The sequence below is a fragment of the Halyomorpha halys genome, unplaced genomic scaffold, assembly GCF_000696795.3.
Source record: "Halyomorpha halys isolate HHAL.00 unplaced genomic scaffold, Hhal_1.1 Scaffold157.1, whole genome shotgun sequence".
Classification (NCBI taxonomy): domain Eukaryota; kingdom Metazoa; phylum Arthropoda; class Insecta; order Hemiptera; family Pentatomidae; genus Halyomorpha; species Halyomorpha halys.
In genome coordinates, this window is record NW_027114029.1 from 1,097,781 (window position 1) to 1,111,235 (window position 13,455).

Sequence of the window (13,455 nt, forward strand, 5' to 3'; positions counted from 1 at the left end):
TAACTTTTTTCTTGTTTTTTTTTAAGTATCAGTTTGTTTACAGCGATGGGTAAAAAAAATTGCATGTTCATTTTTCACAATGAAAAAACTGAGGATCGCAAGTATAAATACGTTAACCATAAATGTTCACGAATTCTAAATTTAAAAGCTCTGACGTAAAACATACTATACTAGTGGTTGACAATTGTGAATTCTTTCTACAACATAGCTCTAAAATATTCCTCTAAATCTTGAAATAAATTGTATCTATTTTATTGCTATCCATTTGAATAAATTTTCAGCTTTAATAATACACGTATTAAAGCTCCAATTAAAAACTTTTGTGACAGCTGAATGCGTGTATGTTTTCCTTCTTTTTTAAAGATTATTTTTATAGATCTATTCAGAGCAATGGCGATGTTAGCTTATCATTTGTGTTTTCCTTTAAAAGATCAGAAACTTATCTCATGAGGAAAAAACTGAGTTTATTAGGCTCACCCCTCTAGAGAACCGGCTTTATTTTTTGTTTTGTTTTTATTTTTTTTTTTTTTTAAATTTGATTTCGCGATTAGAAGCCTCTAAACAACCTAAAACTTCAAATTTGCATTCTAGAATTCCAGTATTTTTTTCTGAAATTAAAATAGTTCTCAGAATACATTGTTTGTTTATTATTGTATGTTGAAAATTTAATTTTTTTTTCTTTTTGGAGGAAAAAAACAAGCATGCTTGACAGGGATACGTAATCAATCTTTTTACACGTAATCATGACTTGTACAAGCATTATGCGCAAAATTGCGATCCACACGTTCAAACATTCTTGTACAAAAATATCGACTAGCATGTAACCTACCGTTTTTGGTAAAAACTACTATAAAATTCTAAACAATAACCAAAACTGAAATTTTTATCACACCTGTTAAATCAGAACTGTTTATGGTTAGGATGTAAGGAAGATCATTAAAATTTTTTAAAAACTGCGAATGGATACTTATGGATGTCGAAGGTGCATAATTGTCTATATGGTTGCACAGGGCAACTTTTTCCTTCCTTCTGAGGACCTCATATGATCAACAATGATAAGCAATCTAATCAGGAAAGACCTTTAGTGGAACTTACATATACTATAAAATAGTTTACAAACCTCCTTCATGATGTAGAAGGCAATCACCAATGTAGGCAAAACAACATGGTAGGACTGGTACAAATTTGAATGCCAAGGGTCTTAGAAGATGTATCCCTTTCAATATTCTGGAATTAAAAAAGGACTTTCATTCAAAGCAGTTCCTTAGTCAGTAATCAGAGTACTACTAAATAATGACTATCAAAACTGTGAAAATCGACACCAACAGTTTATTAAGAGATATGTAATTCTAATTTCTAGTCATAGCCTGCTTGAGGATAAGTGATAATACATTTTAGGAATTTAATGGTTAGTTTTCCTTAATCAACTTAGGTATTTACCTGCTTGATGATAGATTTGCTTTTTTTAAAAAAAAAAATGCTATATTTAGTCTAAAGAACTGAGTTATATGAGATTACGAGCCACTTGCATATTTTATCAAAAAATAGCTACATTATAGTATCTATTTCTTTAGAATTCTATCTAAGACATCTAACCACTATAACTTCCAACTAACCACTATAACTATGCCCCTAAGCTGACATAAATGATAATGGATGAATAAGATATAAGAAAATTATATAGAAATTTGTTGTTAAATTTTATATCTAATACTCAAAAGTCATCTCTATCTCAAAGAATGAGTAAATTTGTCAGTTAACTAGGAATCATACTACAGTCTAAACTCAAGAATCTGCTAATAGTTGCCAAGTGATCATATTTTGGTTCTAGGAAACCATTTTTAAACTTAACTAAAATGCCAGATTGCAGTTGCAAAATTTATTTGTTTGTTTGATTTACATTAATTATATTCTTTTTATCATAATTTAATTTTTAAAATATTTGATCTATTTGTTTTTTTACATAAAACAACTTTGATAAAAATGTACATACAACATATTTACCATTGAACCAAATAATTGTTATAATAGTTTATATTTTGCTCATATAAGCTTTTTATTTTAGGTTTTAGATCTGATGACATCAATGAAGGAACTATCGCACCGGGTGAAAACGCCAATGACTCTTTGTCCTGAAATCTCACCCTCCTCTTCGCATTTTTTTGAAGTAAGTTTGTATTATGATGTAAAGTTTGTAAGTTCTCAATACCTATACAATCTACTGAGCTATCTCTGCTAAACAATTTAAAAAATAATATTGTTTGTCTAATGTGCAGGAAAAGTGACTATTAATACGTAAAGAAATTCATATTAATCTGAATAGTTTCTTGAAATATAGATTTATTTTTTATATCTCTTAAATTTCAATTAATTTATTTTTTTCTTCCTTTCATTTCAGGTTTTGTATATTGGTCGAATAAAGGTTTCTCATAAAAAAGTACCTGATAGTTTTATCGATGAAGCACTAGATAAGTTTAAAATATTTGAAAAGCATAGAAAGGAAAAAGAAACTCTAGCTCAGGTAATCTAAATTGTAAGCTGTGGACTCGTTTTTATTTTATTAAATTATTTCTTGGAGCGAGTGCTGCAAATAGCTAAGTTAAGACAATTTCTTTTTATGAAAATTATGGTTTTCATGATTGCTAACCAACTGACAAGGGATTCTTTTACAATTTTAGCATTTTGTTCACTTAGCCTGATTTAATTATGTTTATTTACTGATATTTTGTCAGTTCTGTTATTTCCTGTCCATAGTACTCATTCCAACATTTGAGAGTGTTGATATTATTGATAATATTTAATTTTATTAGTTTTACAACTGTCTGTTTCTCTTGTGAATAAAATTTAATTATTTTTGTAGATTTAAATATGTTAAGTGGAGGTAGATAAACTAATTTATTCTTGTAAATACAGTTTTTATTTTATAAATTAATTTGCAGATTTGAGAAGAAAATAGTTGGGATGCTATCAGTAAAGATACACAATTAAACAAAATTTATTTATTTGTGCTGATATTTCAGAACTTCATCAGGGCCGAAAAATAAAACAATATAACAACTTTGATTCAGGCAAACATAAAAAGAAAAGGAAAATAATAACAAATAAATCAACATACTGAAATGTGTAAAATAAAACAAATATGTTGATTTAAATTGTTTTCATTATTTTTAAAAATTACTAACATATTCTATTTCGTTAATTTAATTACTCATTTATATTTTTTTTTTCTACACCTTTCACTATGTTTACTTACTTGTACACTCTCTGTTTTTATTGTTTTTTTTTTCATCATTTATTTTGTACAATTCTTACCTTTACAATATTTTAGTTTATCTTCTATTAATATCTACTCATATCTACTTAATTTATTGTTATGTATATTTCCAAGCTTTTTTTGTTTCTCTGAATTAAGGTTGTCATCTCAGTTTGTTTTCAGCCCTAATAAAGGACTGTAATTCAGGTCGAAACCTCGGCACAAATAAATAACTTTTAAACTGGGTTTGGTGAATGACACAATTCTTCCTTTTTCAACAGCAATAATTTATTTCATATAATCAGCAACAATGTTTCGGGAAACATCCGCCATCTTCAGGTTGCTGATAAAAATATCCAATATATAACGTATAATTATCTCCTATATTGTCATTATTGCTAATATTTAATAATATTATTGTCATTTAATGAATAAAACATTTTTACTATTAATAGTCATACATTTTTAGGAGAATAATTACCTTCCTTTAATCAGCAACGTGAAGATGGGGGATATTTTCCGAAACGTTGTTGCTGATTATATGAAATAAATTATTGCTGTTGAAAAAAGAAGAATTGTGTCATTCACCAAATCCAGTTTAATTCCAGAGACTCTACCAGTAAAAGATCATTAAGTTTAAATAACTTTTGTTAATTTGTCTATCTTTGCCGAATGCACCCCCGATCATTTTCTCATATCAATCTGCCGTCAATTATTAACACTTTATTATAATTTACAGATTGTCATATTTACTAAAAGTTATTCTTCCTTTAACTTAATTGTTAAAATTTTTAACTGTTTCATGAAAAAATCCAATAGTTTTCAAATTATAAACCAATTCTAAATTTTAATTTGTCTATAAATAATAGAAATGAGAAGAATATGAGAAAAAAAAATTAAAATAATATGCATAAAAATATAAACATTATATCAGAGATATGAACATAAATTGGAATTACCTGATAAATAATTTATATATGAAACATATATTTATTTTTTCATATTCTTGTGTATAATTTGTCTATTATTATTCTCATTTATTTTGCTATTTTATCTTGTTTTTCTAGCTCTGATGATGTCTTTTGTTGAAATGTCAGGACACTTCAATGATACACAGGACATTTCAGTTATTATAATAACTATTATCTTTGTTCATTCAGAGCTGCTGTTGTTAGACACTTTCCAATGGCAGACTTTTAAATTTATTTTAAGTTGTTTTATTAATTTTTTTTTGTAGGATGAAGGAAAGCTATTGAATGGTATAGATAAAAAAATTGCCTACTCTTCAACTGAAACGCTAGCATCAGAGGAATCAACTCCTGATAAAGTAGAGTATGTACCTTTGTTCACTGCTATAATTTAAGATTAGTTATGTCATTGTTGGTTGAAAATGTTTGTTCATAAGTATACTATTATTCAAATGTTTAGATATATGTCTCGAAAGTTGTACATTATTATCAAAATATCTGGGCACAATTTTTCGTTTTTGGTTTACTTTTATGTTTTATTCATTTTATTTTATTTTTTGTGCCCTATTTCTAGACATTTTGCTTTCTTTTGTATTATTTTATTTTTTATCAATGCTATTTATAATTTCTATTTAATGAAAATGATATATTTATAAAAAAGAAAAATTATTCATGCTTTTCCTTCTCATTGGTGAATAGAGTTAGCAGACAAAACTTCAGTGAAAATTCTTTTCTGTCTTTATATTTTACCTCCTTTCTACTATTTAATGTATTCATTGGTTGTTTTAAATTTATTAAATATACTGTCTTATTTTATAAATCTTTTGAACCTCTCAGCATCTCTATCTGGTGCTGCTTTATTGTTTACGGACATTGATGATTCCGTTTACTGATTTTTGTTTCATTTACTTACAATCCAGTTTATAAGTGGTGTGATGCTATAATATGAGGGTGGTTTGAAAAATTCTCGGAATGTACTAGAAAGAAGTGTCTTACCTCGGTGGAACTGCTTTTATTTTTCAACATAGTCTTCCTGTAGACTAATGCATTTGGTCTAGCGATGTGAATAAGCTGGATGTGGCAACAATTCGTACCTCAGTTCATGAAGTTTTGCTATGGCATTAGCACTTGTGTGCGGGCAGGCATTGTCCTGATGAAAGATGAATTTTATCCTTGCCAAACCAGACCTTTTTTCACGTATCTTTTCCTGTAGTTGATCAAGGAGGTTTGCGTAATATTACCCCATAATTTTTTAGCCAGTAGGAAGATAATCTATCAGCAGAATGCCTTTTGCATCCCAGAAAACTGAGGCCATGACCTTCCCAGCCGAATGAACTGCTTTGCTTTCTTTGGTGGTGGTGACTCAACATGTTTCCACTGCTTTGACTGTTGTTTTGTCTCTGGAGTATAGTAGTGGACCCAAGTTTCATCTGTAGTCACAAATTGGCACAAAAAATCTTGTTGGTTGCGCTAAAAATGGGCCAGATTTTTTTCAGACATTTCCAATCTGGTGCGTTTATGGTCCAATGTCAAGAGCCGTGGCACCCATCTTACGGATAATTTTTTCATTTCCAATTCTTTGGTTAAAATGTGATATACCAATTCAGATGACATCCCTACAGCTTCAGCAATTTCACGCACTTTCAGTCAACGATCCTTCATGACCTTTTTATGCACTTTTGCGATAAATTCAGGGGTTGTAGCACTTTTTGGCCATCCAGTACACGGATCATCATCTAAGCTTTTCCGACTAAATTTAAGCTCGCTGGTCCACTTGGCAACAGTTGAATATGAAAGAGTAGAGTCCCCCAGTGTGTTCTGAAATTTGGCATGAATTTCCTTTGCTTTCATACCTTTCTTTATAAAGTACTTAATCACTGTTTTTTTCCAATGTCACAAATCACTATGCTTAAAACAACAACTAAGAGTCGTCACTACCACTCACGCCAAACGTTCACTCACAAAGGATGTGTGATTATTGCGCGGGAACCTTGTTGCTCTAGCATTGACTTCCAGTGGTGATTTCAAGAACTTTTCACCCTCGTATATACTTTGAATTGTGCCTGTATGTAATTGTGTAAATATTTAACATTGTTACATATGCAGTATGGAAAGTCATCCACTCTCAACAATTTTAATCTTTATACCAGGACTGATATCTGCTTGTGGGACTTATTCCTACTCATGGTCTCTATAAATCCTTAAAATAGGATTAATTTAATCAATGGTGGCTATAGTCTTTCACTGTGTTCTCACATACTGCCAAATTTTCCTCATATTGTTGATGAAAAAAGTTCACATCTCACTTCAGTGGTCTTAACGGTGAACTAATTTTGGATCACAAGTACTGCCCCGCATCCTCGACTCGTGTACTTTAATCGCCTGTACTATGACTGGTTCAATTGACTATACTGTGGTACTTGATCTACTGCTGATTGATGGTACCATCTGTTCTAGCTCTGCATCTGATTTTTGTTTATTAAATTCTGAACTGAAATATTGAAAATCTTGACTTTGAATCACTGGGTAGTTTTAATATTCATATAACACATATTATATAACATATATTCTAATATAAGTTGTTTTTTGTTTAGGAAGGATGTTTTTGCAAGGCGAAGATCTGGTTCATTGGGAACTGTTATTCCTTTGATAAAAAAACAGGAATATTTGGTAATATACTATTATATTAAAGTTTTTCTACTTTATTTTAAGGGTCTTACAAAACTTTATTTTAATAGTCTTTGGAACATTTTAATTCATAGTTCACCTATGTCATATTTATTAAATTGAACACAAATATAAGGCATTATAAAATATATTATTTACTCAAACCAAATTTTTAATTTGGTCAATATCTGCATTAACGTTCAGAAATATTCAATCATTTGTTTACAATTTTAACTGTATTATAATTTATGTCATTATTGAAATCTTCTAATATTTAGTTATGTATTCTAATGCTTAGGGATCAAAAGAAAATGTGAACCATGAACACAATAGGACTATGGTTTTCCATGTTGGCAGAAGTGATTTACGACTGATTTCTCCTGACAGAAAGCAAGTTCTTCTTCATAAATATCTGCGGGACATCAGTTCATCACTTCAAGTAATTATTAGACAGTTTATTACTGACTAGTTTGTAGGCCTGTGTATGAAGATAATATGTATCAAAACTTTACCAACGAACAAAACCAGCTCTATTCCAATGATGGTTTTAATCATTGATAAAATAAATAAGCCATAACATTATTCCCCTTTTTATCAGTATAAACCTGTCCCTAACAATCGATGGAGAAATCATGATTAAATAGAAATCAGTGAGAATGAAAGTGGTGTAAATATCTCTTTTTATTTATTGGAAGGAATTGAATTTTTTATAAATTTATTTTTATGTAATATATATTTAAATTAGTTATATTATTGAAATACATTCTAAATATTTAAATAATACATGTATAATAATATTAATATTACATGTATAATAATAAACATATCGCTTTAGTACATAAACAAAAATTTGGTTTCTCAGAATATATAAAAATTCACTTATGCCACTTTCATTTTCTCTAGTTCATTAAGAACTGTACAAGTAATAATTTTATTTTTTATGTAAATTTAAATTGTCATCTATTTTCACTTCTTTTAGACATTTTTAAGGAAGAGGGCCAAAACGACTGTAAATTTGTAGTTATAAAAATTAACTGAAATAAATTTTGCATTCTCACATATTTTTTTTAGTTCTTACTCTCCATTTTATTTATAAAATAAGTTTTCACAAAATTATGTCTTCTTTCTTTGTGCCTCTCAATGTGATGGTGCCTTGGTAATTTAGAATAATTTCTTGTAAATTAGAATTAAATTTATACAAGATAATTGTAAATAATATATTGTAATAATCAAAAATTATTAAAATAAAATAAATGGAATTTTATAGTTTTAACTTAAATTCTGATATCTAAAAGATAGCTTGGGTTCAAATTAAAAAATTTAATATTTAACAGATAATATAATTTTATTTAAATTTTATAACATAAGAGATTCTTTTCTCAGGGCGGGTTTCCTGGCAATCAGAAACAGACAACACTTTACTAATAATAACATTTAAACTTAATAGTTATTCTACAAATACAATAAATTTCAGTTAGAAATAAAACTAACCAATTACACAATCTTCCTTTGATGATATATGACTGTTGACATCCTCTTGTCCATGATGCTATATCCAACTCCTAACCATGGCTTCTAGTCCTTCCCCCTTCTAGCCGAACGGACGTCTTATCCCCAAGCCAGCAAAATCAAGAGTGCCCGTTTCCTCTCTTCTATCTTCAATGTTCACTAGTCGATCCAAAAATAATCAATTGTAGCACAATCGCTATGCTTTATTTGCTATGATTTACAATGTAAATAGTTTATTGATAATTGTTATGTTCTTCTATTTCTTCTTTGATTATTCTTTTTCTATAATTATTGTATAGAAACAACAAAAGTTGAAAAATTTCAATCTATCTCAACACCAACAATTCAATGAACACTTCGGAAGGACGCGCACCGCCATCTATCTTGTTTTGAACAGCGTATTTATTTTAGACAATGAAAACTGGTTAGGTTGTTTTTTGATTTAAAATAACAAATAAACAATACTGAAATGATATACATAAAATAAAAACATAACTAAAATCATTTATCTATAAATATCAACTATTTATTAAAAAAGAGGATATTACAATATATATTCCCTAAAAATATTTAAAGTTCATGAGACCAGGGTCGAGACAAATGTTTTCTTTTGCTTAAGCCTGGTTTTAAGATCTGCTGCATGGGAATTTTGGCATAACCTTAGCACGAGCAACCTTGAGTTCCTTCTTGGAGGAGGGCTGACTTTAATTGTGTGGCGACCGTACAGAATGAAAACTCGATCCTCCCACTCTGGTTGAAATAGTTTGGTCATCTGTAGATCACCCTTACCCTTCTCTCCCCCCCCCAAATATGTCAGAAATAGCCAGATAGGGGGTTAAAAAAAGAAAAAAATCACCTTAATTTTGTCTGAATTTTGGAAAAAATTAATTATTGAATGGAAGAAAAAGTTTTTTTTTTTGCAATCTTATGATATATTTATTCCAATGTTTGCCTTTCTCTTTTTCTTGTCTTTCTGCTTTCATAATTTATATAAGACTAATATTATTAATATTAAATTTTTATTTTTTATATTATTTCTATACTTTCAGGGTGTCAGGCATACTTCACATTTAGCATTCATTGCTAAAGAACCTTCATCTGACAACAATCCAAATTATGTGGGTTACGTTTTCAAATGCCAGTCTCCAGCTGTCGCTGAGGATATTGTTGCAGGTATTTTATTCACTAATATTTTATATTTCAATCTTTTATTTTGTTATTATTATTTAATTTTAGCATTAATAATCCAATAATTCCTCTAGAGCTTATGTGTAATGACCATTCTGATAGTCTGTTTACTCTTCAAAACATTTTAGTAAAATAATAATCATAAAAAAAAATTATACTCATTAAGTTTTTTTTTAATTATAGCTTATTTAATGGAAATATAAGTTGTAACTTCATTACATGTTTATGTAGCCATTAGCCAAGCTTCAGTCAGTGAAAGGAAGACAAGTGTCATCTCCTGTGAAACGTGCCCTATGGTGTGGTATCATAGGCTGTGCACTGAGATAGAGCAAGCCGGTCCTAATAGTGGAAGGGAAGTTATTATGAAAAGGCTTGAATCGTTGCCGCAAGATGAGGCTGCTGTTGTCAGGACAAAACTGGAAGGAGGGGGCGTTGGTTCAGCCGAGTCATTAGAGATAACTATGATGCTTCTCAGAGCTCATTGTGAAGCAAAGCAAGCGAGGCATGTTCACGATACTATTGAAACAAGGTAAATATATTGGCATACTTTTCTCTCAATCAATTTCTTATTTATCTTCAGATCATTATTTAATGTAGTTTTTCATTTATTTTGCATAATTTCCTTATCAATAGTCTGAATATCTTTCTAAATTATTCCATTTAAAATCTTTTATATACTTATATATTTAAAATAAAATTTTTATATACCAACTTTGTGGGAAAATAGAGTAAAAAAAAATTAGCAGCTTTTAAGCGAAACACCTTGATAAAATATTTTAATCAAGGATATGGCTTAATGTTAGGATCATGATGAAAAATTTTTTTTCCTATTGCCTGTACAGATCTTTTTGCACGTATGGTGTCTGCTCAATCACTAGTTTTTATTCTTAATTTTCTGGATGTAGCTAGCTAGCTCTGTGATATCTTGGTTTATTCAATTTGATAGTCTGATATTAAGTGATATTTTTGGTAAAGTAGTCTCTTACTGATGATCGGGGAGCAGTGGTAGCAGCGTGATAATGCACCAGTCTATCAATCCACAGGTTGTCGGATAAAATCCTAGTCCCACCCGGGCTTTTTTCAAGCACAAAGTAATGCAAAACTCACTGAAAACCCCCCCCCCCCCCCCCGGGCATTTGTGCAAAAACAAAAAAATAGGCCTGGGTGTGACCAACCCACCCTGTAAAATCACGTCAAGAAACACGCGATGTATTTCCTAATACTGGGAATATTACCTCCTAATATTGGTAAATACATTCCGCGAGGACTTAGGCCTCCATGGTCTATTGTGCCCATAAAATAGTAATAATAATATAATAATAGTCTTTTACTGACATGTTGCATTTATGCTGTTATAGAAATTCTCTTGTACTCTTTGAGCTGTGTCCCTTGCTTTTGAGAAGCATTGAGGTCTCCTTAAGTTAGTGATTGGTAAAATTACTACTGCTATTGCTCCTTGATACTACCCACCGAAGTGATCCTCGGCCTCCTCAATAAGTTTTTGCCAGATGATTTGATGTTGTGTAGTTGCTCAGGAGTTGTGGGTGTTCAGCTGTTCTCAGGCATCCTGAATGAGAATATCCTCCATCTAAGCCATGGTCTGCCTTTTCCTCTAGTAAGGGAATACCTTCCCTCGAGCAACTTTCTTGAATCATCATCTTCCATCATTCTGGCGATGTGTCCTGCCCAATGCAGTCTTCTAAGCTTGGTGTGTCTCATAATATCTGTATCCTCCATACAGGTCATGTATCTCCCCGTTCTCCCTCCTCCATTCGCAGTACCTCATCCATATTTTTAATCTATCATTCCAGGTTGTTTCAGTGATGTTATTAAGGAATTTATTTTAACCCTCTCAATCCTGCTTTTTGCATTTAAATCACATTATATAAGTAGTAACAATCAAATAACACAATAGGTTTATTTTTTGACTTCAGTTGTAGCTTTTTGACTTTTTTGATCATTCATTATTTTTTTGTGAAAAAGGTGGGGTTCTGTTCACATTTTTAGTTTGTTTGGTCTATATCAATTCTTGAGTATTAAAATTTTAAGATTCATTTTGCGAAACAAAAACTATTCTAACTCTTTTTATTTGTTGCTAATATTATTTGCAAGTAAATTTATTATTATTAGTTTTTATAATACATTAAATAAACATAATGATCCAAATTACCGATTGTTAAATTTATGAATTAATGGTTTGTTTTCCTTTGTTCTAGGCATGAATTCCTAAGTCATTATTTGGGTGGAAATGCAATATTTATGAAAGCAAAAAGATCATTGACAAGTAGTTTTGATCAGCTGTTGAAAAGGAAAGGCAGCAGAGATGAATTTGGCCATTCTATATCTCTTCCGCACAATGCTACAATGAGGGTACATACTATTAGTGATGTTACTTCATTCAAATTGTTAATAATATAAAAATTGTAATTAAAATTTTACAAACAGAATAACTTTGTATTATTTTTAAGCAGTTAGTCGCTGGTATGATATGATTCTTTGAATGGTTAAACACACGTATAGGTTATACATGTACTCCCCCTCAGGTTTAAATAGTTTTTCTTAACATTGCATATTTTTTGAAGAATCATATGCAAATATTTTATCTATTTCAAAGAAAGGTGTTTATTAAGTGTGGTTTTATAAATATTCTTCAGTTACTATTGGAATTCAGTTTTATATAACAAATATTGTTTACCCATAATTGTATGTAACTGTATTAATATTTTCTTAATCTAATAATTAAAAATCAATATTTGTTTGGTCATTCTTTATGGGCTGCCATACTGTTCATCCAATTTTGATGATGCTTTTTGCAATATGTTCAGGCTTTTTCAATTTTCATGGTAAAAAAAATAGTTATTAACAAAATTAAGTATTTTTGGTGCATAGCTCAGAAAGTGCACATTTTTTTCACTGTTTTTATGAAGCAAATGATTTGTCTCTATTTGAAAAATTAGAAAAAAATATTACTGATTCCATTAAACAATATATTCACATAAAATTTTTAAAAAACATAATGAGGATTCCAATAATGTAGGTAAAAAAAAATATTTTATTGAAAAGCAAATTATAATAATTTATGGTTCTAATCTGAAACCGTTAAATACCATTTTTCAAAGAAATTAAAAATTAGAAATTTTTTTAATTAATTTATTTGGAGAATTTTTTTTCTCTCAGTGTCCATTGTTCAAATAATTGTTCATAACTACTTCGCTGTTTATCCAATTTCTACGTTAATATAACTGTTAGAAAGCTGAATGTTTGCTCTTTTTACCTATATTACCACCATTTAGATTTAATGTTATTACAAGGGTGAACTATTGGTTTCAAATAAAGAAAAACTTTTCAAACATTTTATTTTATGTCTCTGGTTCTAATTTGTTAATATGTAGATCCGGTTTGTGCCCTTATAGAGCCCTAAACCACTACCAAGTTTCAGGAAGATTGGTTGTCGTGTTGAAGTTAGTTCTAATTTTTTACCATTTATTTTTATTATATAATGTTAGTTGCCTAATCTGAATAGATATAACAAGCAACTGATTCAATCAATAATCCAATGTGTAAATAACTAGATATATTAATTTAAATCAATCTTTCAATGGTATTCAATTAATCTATCTACATCCCTAAATATAGCAATTACGAAGCATTGTCGGGTTTTCTAGTTATATTATTTTATATTATCATTTTATTTTTTGAATTGCAGGACTTGGGAGTGGATTCCCCTATTAAATCAATTTCTGAGATTGATGGTCCCGAGGAACCTGGAACACCTGGTTCAATGAAGAATATGTAGGTGTATTTTGAAGTTTTCAAGTATCTTAGCATTGTCCAATTTTTATATATTTTTAATTAAATTATTTATTTCAG

The 13,455-nt window shown here is 29.6% G+C and overlaps 1 protein-coding gene across 4 annotated transcripts in view; it reads left to right on the forward strand.

Moving 5' to 3' along the window:
* The window catches only part of plx (PTB_TBC1D1_like and TBC domain-containing protein plx), a 142,266-nt gene that overhangs the window by 113,492 nt on the left and 15,319 nt on the right, over positions 1–13,455 (forward strand). For 3 of the 4 annotated variants that reach the window (XM_014417451.2, XM_014417452.2, XM_014417454.2), the window contains 9 exons: positions 2,066–2,167; positions 2,399–2,521; positions 4,491–4,585; positions 6,816–6,891; positions 7,187–7,327; positions 9,447–9,570; positions 9,817–10,114; positions 11,802–11,955; positions 13,292–13,377. In XM_014417451.2, coding sequence (XP_014272937.1) covers positions 2,066–2,167; positions 2,399–2,521; positions 4,491–4,585; positions 6,816–6,891; positions 7,187–7,327; positions 9,447–9,570; positions 9,817–10,114; positions 11,802–11,955; positions 13,292–13,377 — 1,199 coding nt within the window. Of the gene's footprint in view, positions 1–1,270; positions 1,409–2,065; positions 2,168–2,398; positions 2,522–4,490; positions 4,586–6,815; positions 6,892–7,186; positions 7,328–9,446; positions 9,571–9,816; positions 10,115–11,801; positions 11,956–13,291; positions 13,378–13,455 lie in introns of those variants that run through there. The other variant, XM_014417453.3, reaches the window with a different exon arrangement.